General features: G+C 38.9%; 1 protein-coding gene across 1 annotated transcript; it reads right to left on the reverse strand.

The window, feature by feature from the left end:
* Window positions 1-104: 104 nt before the first annotated feature.
* Window positions 105-13,159, reverse strand: LOC115222991 (nucleoporin Nup37). Its single transcript, XM_029793414.2, has 7 exons — window positions 12,858-13,159; window positions 9,747-9,871; window positions 7,695-7,767; window positions 5,731-5,931; window positions 3,771-3,952; window positions 2,191-2,326; window positions 105-293 (listed from the first exon to the last, which is right to left on the reverse strand). The coding sequence occupies exons 1-7, from the start codon at window positions 13,002-13,004 to the stop codon at window positions 177-179; spliced, it is 981 nt and encodes a 326-aa protein (XP_029649274.1). The 5' UTR covers window positions 13,005-13,159; the 3' UTR covers window positions 105-176.
* Window positions 13,160-13,803: the final 644 nt, after the last annotated feature.

The raw sequence follows: 13,803 nt of genomic DNA on the forward strand, positions 1-13,803 counted from the left end.
TTCATTCAATAAAAAATTCCTCAAGGTGGTGCCCCAGTATGGCCACAGTCTAATGACTGAAACAAGTAGATAAAATACATAAAATATATATATATAAAAAAAGGGAATTTTTTTAAAAAAGATTTATTATAGAAATAAAGTGAATTATGAAATATAGATGTATAACATGTACGACTTCAAGAAGCTGTTGCTGACCAGAAATATACAAATTTGTCTCCACCAACAGCAAATATTGGTAGGTTTAGATGCCATGTGAGTCCTGAGCCCACAGCGTATGACTGGGACATAAGTAACTAGAAAGAAACAAAAGAAACACAATTCAACAGTCGTTCTCAATATGGTTATATCAAATAGTGATCAAAATAACATTACACATTGTTGTAACAACATATATAACATTGAAAACTCCTGCTGCCAAATTAATAAATAGGTAAGGAGCAGATTTTTAGTCAAAGGATTGTGAGTTCATTCTCCACCATTGGTGCCTCGTAGCCTGTATGTTGTGCTCACAATCATAAGATCCCTCTCTCTCTCTTTCGGAGAGGCACAAGGACCTATACGCACATATACACACACCGAAGTAACTTCCACCTACCGAATTCAATCACAAAGCTTCGGTCGACTCGGGGCTATAGCGGAAGACACCTACCCAAAGTGCCATGCAGTAGGACTGAACCTGAAACCATGTAGCTAGGAAGCAAGCTCCCGATATCCAGACTGGGTGGTGCATTGTGTTCTTGAGCAAAACATTTCATTTCACATTGTTCCAGTCCACTCAGCTGTAAATAGATAACCCTTCAATGGACTAGCATTCTATTCAGGGAGAATATTGTGATCATGGTCACTTGTACACCATAGAAACCAGGAAACTGACCCCTATGAATCCTTCGGTTTAAGACAGTAATGTCTAGGTTGATGATGGTGATTGCAACTGCACTATATTTTTGAAAATAGTTAAAAACTCTTTAAGGTCTCGCAGACTTTTTGTCTACATGTCTCCAAGTTGTTTGAGAATGAGTAAGAGGTCATCACTGACATAGGTACAATATTCAGGAGAAAGAATTTATGCCTGCTTCATAATGAATTAGAAACTGACAACCCTGAGCGAAAAGGTTCTGAAGAAGAAACCGAGTTTTTCTGTTTCAGTTTTGAATGTGTAGAAAATATGAAGTGACATTGTAAACAGTGATTTGCACTGATGAGAGATCATCATCATCATCATCATCATTTAGCATCCGCTTTCCATGCTAGCATGGTTTGGATGGTTCAACTGGGGTCTGGGAGCCAGAAGGCTGCACCAGGCCCAGTCTGATCTGGCAATGTTTCTACGGCTGGATGCCCTTCCTAATGCCAACCACTCCATGAGTGTAGTGGGTGCTTTTTATGTGCCAGACGAGGCTGGCAAACGGCCACGGTCGGATGGTGCTTTATACGTGCCACTGGCACAGGTGCCAGACAAAGCTGGCAAACGGCCACGGTCAGATGGTGCTTTTTATGTGGGGGCAATATTTCGATTGTAGTTGAAGGAGCAGTTAAAGTATTTGAAGGAAGAACAGAAGTTATAGACATGAAGCATGCAAAATACAGAGAATGTAGAAATACTTCAGTAAACATTTGTAAAGGTTTAACAATGAGACAGCATGTGTCATCTTTTAATCTCATCACCCTCAGGCTGCATTCGATCACTTCTACCCTCTCTCTCTTCTACTCTTCTAAAATGTGAGTTGTACGTAGCTCCTCTACATAGAAAATTAAAACCTGTTCTGCTCTGGACCCTTCTCTTGTACTTTTACTCATCTTTTGCCCCTCAAGTCCCTTTTTTTTCCCTAGGGGTCTGCAACCTTGCAAACTGTGTGATAACCTCACTAGTGCCAGAGACACGAAAATAGCATCCGCTACACACTGTAAAGTGTTAGGGAGGAAATCCAACTGTAGAAACCTTGCCAAATCAGACACTAGAGCATGATGCAGTCCTCAAGTCCATCAGATCCTGTCAAACTGTCCAATCCACACCAGCAGGAAACATGGATGTTTGATGATGATGAGGAGGAGGAGAAAGGAACATTTATTGCAATAAACTGAGGTGGGTTAAAGTTGGGAAAATGGAAGCTGTCAGTAAAACGAAAATTTACTGCTTACAAAAGAAATGGTATTCTTTTTATTTAGTTATTTATTTTTGTTACCACATACCTGTTGACCTTTGACATTGAATAATTTTACTTGACAGCCTGGATGTCCAATGGTAGCCAAAAGGTTGTCTGAACATTTACACCAACGAAGCTGAGTAATACCATCAGGATGGGCTTGTTTCTTATCAGCTGGACCACTGAAATATGAAAGAGAGTATAATGACAGAAAAGCAACATCAGTAAAATATTCGTTAACATTTCATTGCTATTTTAAACCTTGGTTTGTTAGTTTCCAGAACAGAGAAACACAGTATAGAGTTAGTTAGTTAATTTTTTGGTTCAAAAAGCAAAATGCAAGGCCATGTAGGGGGACATGGAGTTATGTACAGGGTAGTGTTCATGTAAAGAGTTCAGGCCACTTGTGGTCAAGGGAGACTTTGAACCGAGTAATACCATCAGCGGTCATCGGCATCTTCACTATCTCGTCCGGCAGCTTATTCCACGGATCCGCAACCCGGACGGAGAAAGCCCCTCTCCTTCGATTGAGATGAAATCGTCGCAGATAGAGCTTTTTGGAGTGACCCCGCAGCCGACGCTCTGGAGCAGAAGTAACCTCAGCTGGCTCAACTCAAGCTAATCAAACATTGAAGAAAGACATAAGGTTATACAGAGCATAGGACACTAGACTGTAGCACTAAGAAGAACATGGAAGCAGGGGAACCAACTTCAGTGTTAGTTGCTTGGCTATCTATGCAGATCTTCAATAGAGAAAGAGTATTCAAGATACTCGGAATTGACAGTGGGAGTCATCTTGAAGAGAGACTAAGGAGAAACAAGAGTTGGATTGAAGTCCCAGTGTGCAGCCCTTGCATTTATACCCAGTTGGCGGATATGACATAGACAACAGCCAAGAAGTCAATGGCATGGCTTGCATTTATATCTCCATCCACTAAGGTGCTGTGGGGGCTATAATTCATCACTGCTAGTAGCAGAATTAACAAGTGATCTTTAGCTTGCAATGCTCAATGCTTACAGAGCTTGACCCAGTTCTGTAGTAAAAGCACATGATAAAAATAAAACTACTGAACTATAATAATAGTAATAATGTTTGTCATGTTGTGTGTTTCAAAGTTATGCTATAAATAACCTTAACTATGAAATAAAATCAAAGATATAATCAAAATTTTTATAATAAAGAAACAAAGATCTATAAATTTAAGCATCACAATAGAAATAAGAGTATGTATAAAACATAGAATTTCCATGGGGATGGCTAAGTAATAATAATAATAATCCTTTCTACTAAAGGCACAAGACCTGAAATTTTGGGAAAGGGGGCTAGTCAGTTACATCAGCCCCAGTGTTTCACTGGTACTTAATTTATCGACCCTGAGAGTATAAAGGGCAAAGTCAACCTTGACGGAATTTGAACTCAGAACATAAAGATGGACAGAATGCTGCTTAGCTTTTCACTCAGCAGCTCACTGCCTTAATAACAATAATAATGGTATTTAACATTAACAATAACAGTCTATGGTTTTATTAAAAAATAATATCACATGCTATGTAAGAAATCCCTTGTATACCAAGCCTCACAATGGTGTGCTGACCTACTTTTGTAACGACATCAGATGAACCTACCTAGATACAGAGGAATCAAATAATATCCAGTCTGTGGCTGCAGCAGCAACAACAGCAAGAGAATTGATATGGCACCAATCTGCTGCCATGAGTGGAGCTTGACCACAGTCCAGTGACATGATAGGTTGCTGGTTATGAAGACTGAAGAACCGAATTATACCATTCTTTTGTGCTACAAGAATCTGAAGAGAAAAACAAAGCCATAAGTTAAAAGTAACTGACAACAGAAAAGTGTTTCCACTGAAAATAACATTTCATTTAACGATAATGAAGTTGTGATAGAATGGTGAAGATAAGGAAAGACAAATTAGGAAATGAATATGTCTGAATGTGTGTAGACATATGTGCACGGATGTGTGTAGACACAATAAGTATGTGAATGGTTAAGAAGTTTGCTTCACAATGACAATGTCCCAGGTTTGGTTTCTCTACATGAGAGTGCAATTCTGTCTGAGGGAAAGGTCATTTGTGATAGAATGGTATCCTCTCCGTGTGAAGGCGGCGAGCTGGCAGAAACGTTAGCACGCTGGGCGAAATGCATAGCCATATTTCGTCTGCCGTTAGGTTGTGAGTTCAAATTCCGCCGAGGTCAACTTTGCCTTTCATCCTTTCGGGCTCGATAAATTAAGTACCAGTTACGCACTGGGATCGATGTAATCGACTTAATACCTATGTCTGTCCTTGTTTGTCCCCTCTATGTTTAGCCCCTTGTGGGTAATAAAGAAATAGGTATCCTCTCCGTGTGTTTCAGCTATTTAACACCACAGAAACCAGAGACAAGCTGAAGCTCAACAGGAAGTGTGTGGCCATGAAAGAACAACAGAGGAGTATCAGTTGTGATGTTCATGCATTTGCCTAGGATATTTATCAATAGCACACATGAAATAACCTCGAGTAGCAACAGAAACTGAGTGAGAAAGTCATTTGAACCAGAACTCAATACTGCAACAAGAAACACCACAACAACAACAACTGTTATTAATTTAGGCACAAGGCTAGTTATTAGGCGGAGGGGATTAGTCAATTACATCGATCTTAGTACCCAACTAGTACTTCATTTTATCGACCCTGAAAAGATGAGGGCAAAATCAACCTTGGCAGGATTTGAACTCAGAATTAAGGAGCTGGAAGAAATACTGTAAGGCATTTTGTCCAACATTCTAAGGTTTCTATCATTCCACCATCTCTGACCTTGGTGGGATTTGAACTCAAAACAAGAACAATAACATCATCATCATTGTTTAACGTCCGTTTTCTGTGCTAGCACGGGTTGGATGGTTCGACCGGGGTTTGGGAAGCCAGGAGGCTGCACCAGGCTCCAGTCTGATCTGGCAGTGTTTCTACAGCTGGATGCCCTTCCTAACGCCAACCACTCCGTGAGTGTAGTGGGTGCTTTTTACGTGCTACCGGCACAGGTGCCAGGTGAGTCTGGCAGCGGCCACGATCAGTTGGTGCTTTTTACATGCCACCGGCACAATTCTTTGTATTATAAGCACATGGCCTGAAATTTTATGGGGAGGAGGCTAGGCGATTACATTGACCCCTGTGCTTGACTGGTATTTATTTTATTGACCTCAAAAAAAAAAATGAAAGACAAAGATGACCTTGGCAGAATTTGAACTCAGAACATAAAAACAGATGAAATGCTGCTAAACATTTTGACCAGCAGGCTAACAATTCTGCCAGCTCACCAACTTAACAACAACAATAATAATGACTTTTAACATCTGTACAAGACAACAAATTTCAAAGAAAGGAGTATAGTCAAGTAGACCAATGAAAGTTCTTTGACCGATGAAGAATGTATGGCAAAGTTGACCTCAGCAAGGATTTGAACTCAACACATAAAAGGACACGACTAAATAACATTACAAACATTTTTGTTTGACACTCTACCGATTATTTGGACCAATAACAACAATATAAGGAAGCTGAACTAAAATATGGTAGTTTACTTTACCTTTTTGGGTTCTTCATAGTGCCAACAAACACTGACACCTGGCGACATCAGGTAAAAACACAACACTTCTTTCGTTTTAGATTCCTCTCCACTGGTCTCCCATATTCTGCAGGTATTATCGTCGCCAACACTTGCAAGTTGTTGCCCTACATTTGGTTCGTAAGCAATTGCATTGATGAAGCTTTTATGACCAGACAGCTCCTGAATATAAATTCCAACATTGACAGACATAAGAATTGAAATCATATTGTTTTCTATTAATAAATATATTTGTTTTTAATGAGGATTTTAACCCTTTAGCATTCAGATTACTTTATCAAATGTAATACTTATTTAGTCACATTGCCTTGAATTAATCCCGCATTATTTTGTGGCTTTGAGAATTTGATGATGTGATTGTTTACTTTTAGGATGACATTGAAGGATAGGTGTGAGAGGCCGGATCTGGCTGGTTTGAATACAAAACAGGTAGAATATTTGGGCTGGATATGACTGGTTTAAATGCTAAAGAGTTAAAATATGTAACATATATAAATTTGCTGCCTAACTTTGCAATTGTATCATCCCAGGTTCAGTCCCAACATGTGGCATGATTTTATATCAACCAAACCCACACTGAGTGATACTTGATAGATAGAATCTGTGCAGAAGCTCATAAGTACATATATATATATATATATATATATGGCTTGTCCATCTGGAAAGAGAGAGAGATGTGAGGTCAGGGTACAAAGTGAATATGAGTGATAGAAATAAGATATATATATATATATATATCTATATCAAGATGATGATGATGATGATGATATATATATATCATCAGCATTGTTTAACGTCCGTTCTCCATGCTAGCATGGGTTGGACGGTTCGACCGGGGATCTGGGAAGCCAGAAGGCTGCACCAGGCTCCAGTCTTATCTGGCGATGTTTCTACAGCTGGATGCCCTTCCTAACGCCAACCACTCCGTGAGTGTAGTGGGTGCTTTTTACGTGCCACCCGCACAGGTGCCAGGCGAGGCTGGCAAGTATATATATATATCTTATTTCTATCACTCATATTCACTTTGTACCCTGACCTCACATCTCTCTCTCTTTCTCCAGATGGACAAGCCATATATTCACCTCTCCAGCAAGACACCAGCTCTTTGTCTCTCTTCTCTGCTTTCTTATCCCGCAATAAACCCAACTCAGTTGAGAGAGACTCGTCTTGTGGATATTTGGTGACCTCACCAGTGTCGGTGCCATAAAAACAGCACTCAGTACATACTGTGATGTGGTTGGCATTAGGAAAGGCATCCAGCTATAGAAACTATGATATCAGAACTTGGCACAACCTTCTTGCTTGTCTGTTCATGTCAAACCATTCAACCAATATCAGCATGAAAAAGGAGCAGTAAGTGATAACGATACATTCATACACATACACACATATACATAAACTCAGCCCTACATTACTTCTTCAACAAAGAAGGCAAAAGATTTGAGAATAAATGATGGGTGTATGAAGAGGAAGTTGGGACAACCAGAGAGCAGGAAGTGGATGAAGAAGACGATGACCTTTATCACCCTTAATGCACCTCTACTGCTACCATCACCACCACCACCACCACATCATCATCATCATCATCACTCGTTAAAAATATCACTGCTGCCAACTAGGGTGACCAAGTTGTGATTATAAAATACTACCATAGGTTTATTTCCTTACTTGGCAAGAGGATATTAGTCAAATGGTCAGAAGATAAAGAGAAAACAAGATTGACCATTTATATGGACACCTGAGGGTCAAAGAATGACAGGAAAGCAGAAAAAAATCTAGTAATATACCAGTAAAGAAGGAGCAGCAATGAATGAAAGGGTATAAGGACAAAGTAGTGACATAGATGGTAAGATTACATGATGGACTACATGGGGTGAACTTCCACTCTAAACTGTTATGAAGGAATAGCTTTGATAATACAATACCTCAACAACTGGTTCCTTTTTCAGGTCAAATGACACAAGCCTTATGTTATGGTCCATTCCTGCAGCAGCAAGCCTGGTGGCAGAAAGAAAATATTTTTAACAAAACAAACATTAATAAATATTGGTGATATTCCATCCACTCATGCCCCCTATTCCTAGGAGGATTGCCAGAGTAGAGTCCTCAGGCACCTTGTCCATAAGGTCCTATCAGAAGTAACCATCAAAAGTGCCACCCCATAAAAGCATCACCCAGTGCAGACCACCCCTCTTGCCATCCCCCTCCCATCCCCATTACTTCATTTCTTAATAAATTAACTCAGTACTGACAACCCATCTTTAGACTGCATTTACACATGAAGTATACTAGTCTTCATGGTATCGGGGAAATGAATCAATTGTCAAGGCTGGAATTCTGTCAACCTGCTAATATAGCTGAAACAAAATATGGAACGGCAGAGACAGCTTTATATATTAACAGAAACACAAAATCAAAGTAACATCCTCTAACGATAAAATGAAGTGGAACCTGTGACTTAATGAATGAAGAATGTATCAATGTGTATCATGACATAAGTTTCTTTGTTGTTCAGAGCTAACCATCTCAGTTCAAAGAAGTGAAACGAAATAGATATTAGCCAAGGGAGATAAATTTCTCAACCAATTTAGCAAATAAGATTTTCAATCCACATACACATGCACACACGCATGTGCATACATATATAAGATCTTTAACCCTTTAGCATTTAAACTGGCCAAAGGTATTCTGCCTGTTTTATGTTCAAACTGGCCAGATCTGGTCTCTCACACCAACCCTACAATATTGTTTTAAAAATTAACAGCTACCTCATCAAAATCTCATAGCTGCAAGATAATGCATGATTAGTTCAAAACAATGTGGATTAAAAAGCATTAATTTTAGCAGAATAATGCGAACACTAAAGGGTTAAAAGGAATAAGGATAAACATGATATTTTGGAAAAGACACCCAAGACACTCTAGAAAGTGATTGGGGTTAGGAAGGGCATCCAGTCAGAGAAACCGGCCACAATAAATGGCAGAATTTGGTGCAGACTTCTAACTTGCCAGTTTCTGTCAAATCATCCAACCCATGCCAGCATGGAAAACAGATGTTAAATGATGATGGGACATTTCAGAAGATTTTACTTTGTATTCTTCAACAGTTAGGCACAGGAGTGGCTGTATGGTAAGTAGCTTGCTTACCAACCACGTGGTTCCAGGTTCAGTCCCACTGCGTGGCATCTTGGGCAAGTGTCTTCTGCTATTGACCAATACCTTGTGAGTGGATTTGGTAGACAGAAACTGAAAGAACCCTGTCGTATATATGTATATATATATATATGTGTGTGTGTATATGTTTGTCCCCCTAGCATTGCTTGACAACCGATGCTGGTATGTTTACGTCCCCATCACTTAGCGGTTCGGCAAAAGAGACCGATAGAATAAGTACTGGGGCTTACAAAGAATAAGTCCCGGGGTCGATTTGCTCGACTAAAGGCGATGCTCCAGCATGGCCGCAGTAAAATGACTGAAACAAGTAAAAAGAGAGAGAGAGTTACTGATCAGCACATAGTAAAACAATCTTGGTTTAGAGACACAATGAAATGTTTGCTGTAAATATGAACTTAAAACAAATGAACAGGCAGGCTAATACTTTACCTATTAGCATTAGGACTCTGTCCAATATTACTGTCGTAGCCTTCTCCCTCCCTCAAAAAATGACTCGCTGGAAATAATTAACAATGCTATAATCCTACACATGGACATTATTCTCCATTGTTTTTCCTCTCTAAAAACTTCACTTAACCCTTTAGCATTTAAACCAGCCATATCCGGCCCAAATTTTCAACTTTTTTTATGTTCAAACCATCCGGATCTGGCCTCTCACTCATATCCTACAATGTCATCCTCAAATTCTCAGAGCTACAAGATAATGCAGGATTAATTCAAAACAATGTGAATGAAAAAGCATTATATTTGACAGAGTAATCTGAACACTAAAGGGTTTTAACCAATGATCGTCAAGATACGTACTTGATAAAATTTGTGATATGAGAAACGGAAGTGTCTGGACTCCAGCTGAGAGCAGTAATGGCACAACCGGCTTGTAATATTTGTAATTCTTCATATTCCATGTTTTTTAATTCTGCATCTTCTTCCTGTTAAAAAAGAAAAGAAAATTTGAAAGGTATGGACAATAATAATGTATATTTCTTTACTACCCACAAGAGGTTAAACATAGAGGAGACAAACAAGGACAGACAAAGGGATTAAATCGATTACATCGACCCCAGTGCGAAACTGGTACTTTATTTATCGACCCTGAAAGGATGAAAGGCAAAGTCGTCCATGGCGGAATTTGAACTTAGAACGTAGCGACAGACGAAATACCGTTAAGCATTTCGCCCGGCACGCTAACGTGTCTGCCAGCTCGCCACCTTAGTAATAATGTAGAGAATAGCAACAACAACAATAATACCAAAACATGGAGCCTGAAAACAGAAATAATTCCTATAATAATAGATACATTAGGTATGGTTAAAAAATGTACAGACAAATGCATAACGCCAAGACTTATATATATATGTGTGTATAACATACAGAACATAACATGACTTGACACGACATGCATCTTATGTAAACCACTTTCAATAAAGTAAAAATAATAACATCAAAACAAACCACAGCACATACCCAAGGCACACATAACTGTGCTCGGTAGTGCAGTGAAAACAGGTGATAAAAATAAGACTACTGAATAATAATAATAACAGCATCACAACAAATCACAGTACATACCCAAGGCACACAGAGCTGCGCTCGGTAATGAAGTGAAAGCACGTTATAAAAATAAAACTACTGAATAATAATAAAAATAATAACGGTTTCAAATTTTGGCACAGGGCCAGCAATTACAGGGAAGGGAATAAGACAATTACTTTAACCTCAGTACCCAACTGGTACTTATTTTATTGACCCTGAAAGGAATGAAAGGCAAAGCTGACCATGACGGAATTTTGAACTCAGAACATAAGGGCAGACTAAGCATTTTGACAGACATGCTGACAATTCTGCCAGCTCACTGTCTTAACATGCTAATAAATATCAATTAAGAAATTAATTATCTGATTTATTGGGAAAGGTCAGTGAGGAGAAGGGGATGACATCACAACTTTCTGTTTGCCTCTTTACTGTAACTCTTGATTGTATCACATTTAGGATCATTAATCCTAAAGGTACATGGCCTAGTGGTTAGGGTGTTGCACTCATGATTGCTAGATTGTGGTTTTGATCCCTGGACAGAGCAGTGTATTATGTTTTTAAGAAGGTGGCACCTGCACCGGTGGCATGTAAAAAGCACCCACTACACTCACGGAGTGGTTGGCGTTAGGAAGGGCATCCAGCTGTAGAAACACTGCCAGATCAGACTGGAGCCTGGTGCAGCCTTCTGGCTTCCCAGACCCCAGTCGAACCGTCCAACACATGCTAGCACGGAAAACAGACGTTAAACGATGATGATGATGACTTCATTTCACATTGTTCCAATCCACTCAGCTATAATGGAATAACTCTGCAACAGATTCAGGGGGGATGTTGTGATCTTGGTCAGTTATACATCGTAGAAACTAGGTGCCTGGCCCCTGTGGGCCCTAGGACTTGAGACAGTACTGTACTTTAAATGTGATAGACATATTAATACAAGATGTTTTTATTGATAACATATCCTTGATGTTCAAAAGTAGAAGATAATAGTTTAATCAGCAGTCTTCAGCTTTCATCAAGTTAATATTTAGCCCTAGGTCAGTCTTGATTGAGCAGATTGATGATTAAAGCCGTTTCAGTTATAACCATCCTGTCTTTTTGTGTATGAGGGACTACACTGTTTGGTGTGCCCTCCTTCTTTAAGACAGTTGGTAACCATCTGGTTGTTATTTCTAGAAGGCCAAGAACTAGATGGAACAGTCTGGTTGTTCAACCTGCTAAAAACAGAAATCAAATCTGCAAATCACGCCTTACTGCTTTTCAAAAAACAACACTGAGCCTTCTATGAACTTTCTCATAGATTAAGAAAAAGAAAAGAGCTTAGGTACATTAGCCAATATTGTAAAAGATAAACGAATAGATAGGAATGGTCACGGTGGGAATACCTTTGATCATAGGTTTGCTTAATCAGAGTTAATCCTTTGCTAAACGACAATAATCTCACTGATTATAAAAACACACAACTTTTGGTATTTATGTTTTCACTCGCTGATATAAGCAGTATATAAAAGAGGCATAAGCACCTGTCGTTCACCAACATTATGGAATAGTAAGAATTACCTGATGGTGGACGAAGAGTTATGCTAGAAGGCATTAGTATAAAAAACAACAACAATGCATTTATACGGTTGTCTGACAGGCTAGAAATAGCAACAGACTCCCTCTAAAATCAATCATATCGAAAGTTATGTTGTACAATGTGGTTCTGGATATATAAAAAGACGAGAAAGTCACAAACTGAACTACAACTAACAGAAAAGCAAATCTATCACCGGGAGTTCGCATTTAATTTCAGGTCTCATTCAGATGAGCAGCGATTAAACTAAAGTACAAACGGTGTGTGTGTGTGGTGAGAGAGAGAGAGAGAAAGTATTTGAGACATTAATATTGCTTCGACTTGCTTCGTGTTTGTTTACCTGGCACACCAAAAACAAGAACATTGTATAATAATCCTTACCAGGTTGTTAGCAGAATAAATATCAATCATAATCAACACGTTGATTAACAAGTTACTCAGTCTTCTCAAAAAAAAAAAAACCTTCAAAAAACCGCTTACCGGCTTCGAAAGAAATCAATAATTGGGATATATATAGGTTCCAACGACCTTCCAAAACGTTAGCTTTCGTTTATTATTATTATTTTTATTTCCTTTGCTTGAACAAAATGATTCGGATTTATAAGGGAACATAAGTTATTGGCAGCATGGTGTAAAAAGTAAAACGACTTTAGCCTAGAATCGAACCCGAATCGCTGACGAACTGAGCATACGAAAAAAAACTCATCGCTTCATTAATATGAAGTCTAAGTAAATTACAAACAACAACAAACAAGTACAAACAAAAATGTAATTAAAAACACAAAATTTGAAATACGTGAACTCACAGGGAAACGGCATGAGAAAATAATAATTCGGCTATTTGTGCCGATCGCCAATAATCTACAGGATAATTCGTATGGAGAAAACTCCACAACTCGAGCCAAATCTTCGATTTGGATGTTGTAGGTACAACTTTTATTGATGTCAATCATTTCTGCAACTGTTCAGTATTCCTGTGGATTTGGTGTAATTCGTATCCTCTGCAGAATTTATGAATGAAGACACGGTTTCGGCGCGAGAACGGATTTGAATCACTTCTGGACGAATTCTTATTATTATTGCTTTAAGTTTAGTTATTCTCAGAGTTGTTTCCCTTCTACTTCCTATCGCTCTTCGTAACACAACGAAGTTGTCTTCCCTTGCCATGGCACGCGGTATGTCAGTCAGTGCTGGTCAAGATGACCTATGATCAAAGTATTCTAGCTAGAAGGAGGACATGGGGCAACATACCGCACTAGATATAATATATCATTGCCATATATCATATCCTGCTCTTTCAACCATATCTACGACACTATATTATTCGATGGTTTCCTTTCATTAGAAATACAGTACCTGTGATTTGTAAGAAATTTGACTGCTATTTTTAGCAAGGCTTCTGCATAGTTGTGGTTTATCGCTATCTCACCCAAGCACGAAACAACCTATGATTAAAAGAGGTCCTAACGTGACCATCCCATCTTTTTCATTCATTTTTTTAATTATTTGTACATCAAGCTGTATTCACCACGACATCCTGTACAACTATAAGATTGTGATATGAAGGAGATTTGGCTACTATTCAAACATGTCCGGTGACAAGAAGCAGCTTCCTTGAAGTTTCCAACAAGGATGACACATGGTGAGCTGACAGTAGAAACCTGTTTGTTAATTTGCTAAGTTACACTCAACAGAACCTCAGTATTATAGAAACGACTCCGATGGAAGTGAGTTTTACTTTTAAACCTTTTC

This window comes from Octopus sinensis, linkage group LG21 (assembly GCF_006345805.1).
Source record: "Octopus sinensis linkage group LG21, ASM634580v1, whole genome shotgun sequence".
NCBI classification, from domain to species: Eukaryota; Metazoa; Mollusca; class Cephalopoda; order Octopoda; family Octopodidae; genus Octopus; species Octopus sinensis.

Coding starts and splice junctions, on each gene's coding strand:
- LOC115222991 (XM_029793414.2), bottom strand. CDS start 13,004: ATGATTGACATCAATAAAAGTTGTACCTACAACATCCAAATCGAAGAT. Junction 2,327..3,770: donor TTTGATTCCTCTGTATCTAG/GTAGGTTCATCT, acceptor TTCATATTTCAG/TGGTCCAGCTGATAAGAAAC. Junction 294..2,190: donor TCAATGTCAAAGGTCAACAG/GTATGTGGTAAC, acceptor GTTTCTTTCTAG/TTACTTATGTCCCAGTCATA.